The 1,774-nt window shown below is 48.9% G+C and overlaps 1 protein-coding gene across 1 annotated transcript; it reads left to right on the plus strand.

Annotated features, from left to right (window-relative positions):
• The first annotated feature begins 490 nt into the window (after positions 1–490).
• LOC128943763 (neuropeptides B/W receptor type 2-like) lies at positions 491–1,486 on the plus strand. Its single transcript, XM_054286668.1, has one exon. The coding sequence runs from the start codon at positions 491–493 to the stop codon at positions 1,484–1,486; it is 996 nt and encodes a 331-aa protein (XP_054142643.1).
• The last annotated feature ends 288 nt before the right edge of the window (positions 1,487–1,774 follow it).

Genomic DNA, 1,774 nt, shown 5'->3' on the forward strand with positions numbered 1-1,774 from the left:
AGAAACTGCAGCCATCCCTCCAGTCCTCCAAGGGCTGTGAACAGCCAGCCAGGCACGAAATTCCCCCTTCTGCCTCCTTGTTCCTGCCAGCCCCAAAAGAACTGTCACTTTAGACAGCTGAATGAGAGCCGCTCAACTCCCCCAGCAAAGAAAAGCCAAAGCTCACCGGAATGCTCTCAGAAAGAAGAGTTCCTTGACTTCTTTAGAAAGACATTATTCTCTTGTTCTCTTGGTTCATGGAGCCTTATGTCTTCCAAACATTTTCTTTTCCCATCACCACTTCAAAATCTAACTTCTCCAAGGGGGGGGAGAGGTAAGTTAGGTGGTCCAAGAAGCCTCACAACTCACCTTTGAAAATAAGCTGCATCTAAATGAGGTAACAGCTGCTTCTCACAGGAGGGGGAAAATATCCCAACCAAGCAAAAAACCTCTCACTTCTGGGCTAGTGAGGCTTTCAGTGGTATCTGGAGTTGGTCTGTGGTCAATAGGCATGGGAAACATCTTTTGGGATGATCTGAACAGCTCCTGCAGCAACACAGGCAACAGCTGCTACCTGGAAAACAGCATGAGGTTCAACTTCACCCTCCAAGAGCAGGCAGCTGATTTCTACATTGTCCTGCCCGTGATCTACTCTGTGATCTGTGCTGTGGGGCTCACAGGCAACACTGCTGTCATCTATGTGATCCTCAAGGCCCCCAAGATGAAGACTGTGACCAACATGTTCATCCTGAACCTTGCTATCGCTGATGACTTGTTCACCCTTGTCTTGCCCATCAATATTGCAGAGCACCTCCTCCGCTACTGGCCCTTTGGAGAAATCCTCTGCAAGGTCATCTTGTCCATAGATCACTACAATATCTTCTCCAGCATTTATTTCCTGACAGTGATGAGCATAGACAGGTACCTGGTGGTGCTGGCTACGGTCAGGTCCAAGAGGATGCCCCACCGCACGTACCGAGCAGCCAGGATTGTCAGCCTGTGCATCTGGATCCTGGTCACCATCATAGTCCTCCCTTTCATCATCTTTGCCAATGTCTACACTGACGACCTGGAGATCAAGAGTTGTGATCTCAATTTCCCCAAGCCGGAGAGGTTTTGGTTCAAAGCCAGCAGGATCTACACCCTCATCCTTGGCTTTGCCATTCCAGTATCCACCATCTGCATCCTCTACACCATGATGCTCTACAAGCTGAGGAGCATGCACCTGAACTCCAATGCCAGAGCCCTGGACAAAGCCAAGAATAAAGTCACCATCATGGTCTTCATAGTCCTGGCTGTGTTCCTCTTCTGTTGGACCCCTTTCCACCTGGCAACTATCGTGGCTTTGACCACTGACTTACCCCAGACCTCCATGGTCATTGGGATATCCTACTTCATCACCAGCCTAAGCTCTGCCAATTCATGCTTGAATCCTTTCTTGTACGCTTTCCTGGATGACAGTTTTCGGAAAAGCTTCCGGAAGCTGCTGGAATGCAGAACTTCTTGAACAGGGGGCTGGGGCTGGCAGGTCCCTGCCCTTCCAGGGTTTTTCAGGAGAAACTTTGCAGACTGGAGGAGTGGCCAATGAATGCACAACGTCCTTTCTTTGGTTTATATGTAATGTGTGGTCTGTTTGTAACCCTCATCAGCAACAGGGTTTGTCCTGCCCACTTGCAACTCTTGTATTTCCCCTCTTTGCTCCCACCAACTTGCATTTCTAGACCCTGATTTTAATTTCACCCTCTGAATTACTAATGACAGAACATTTCCTTTTCAGGGGTGTGCTTCTGCCACA

This window comes from Melozone crissalis, unplaced genomic scaffold (assembly GCF_028551555.1).
Source record: "Melozone crissalis strain CALT ecotype California unplaced genomic scaffold, PUWL_Pcris_2 ptg000055l_1, whole genome shotgun sequence".
NCBI lineage: Eukaryota > Metazoa > Chordata > Aves > Passeriformes > Passerellidae > Melozone > Melozone crissalis.

What these genes read in the sequence shown, in the direction of transcription:
- LOC128943763 (XM_054286668.1), top strand. Translation starts at nt 491, where the DNA reads ATGGGAAACATCTTTTGGGATGATCTGAACAGCTCCTGCAGCAACACA.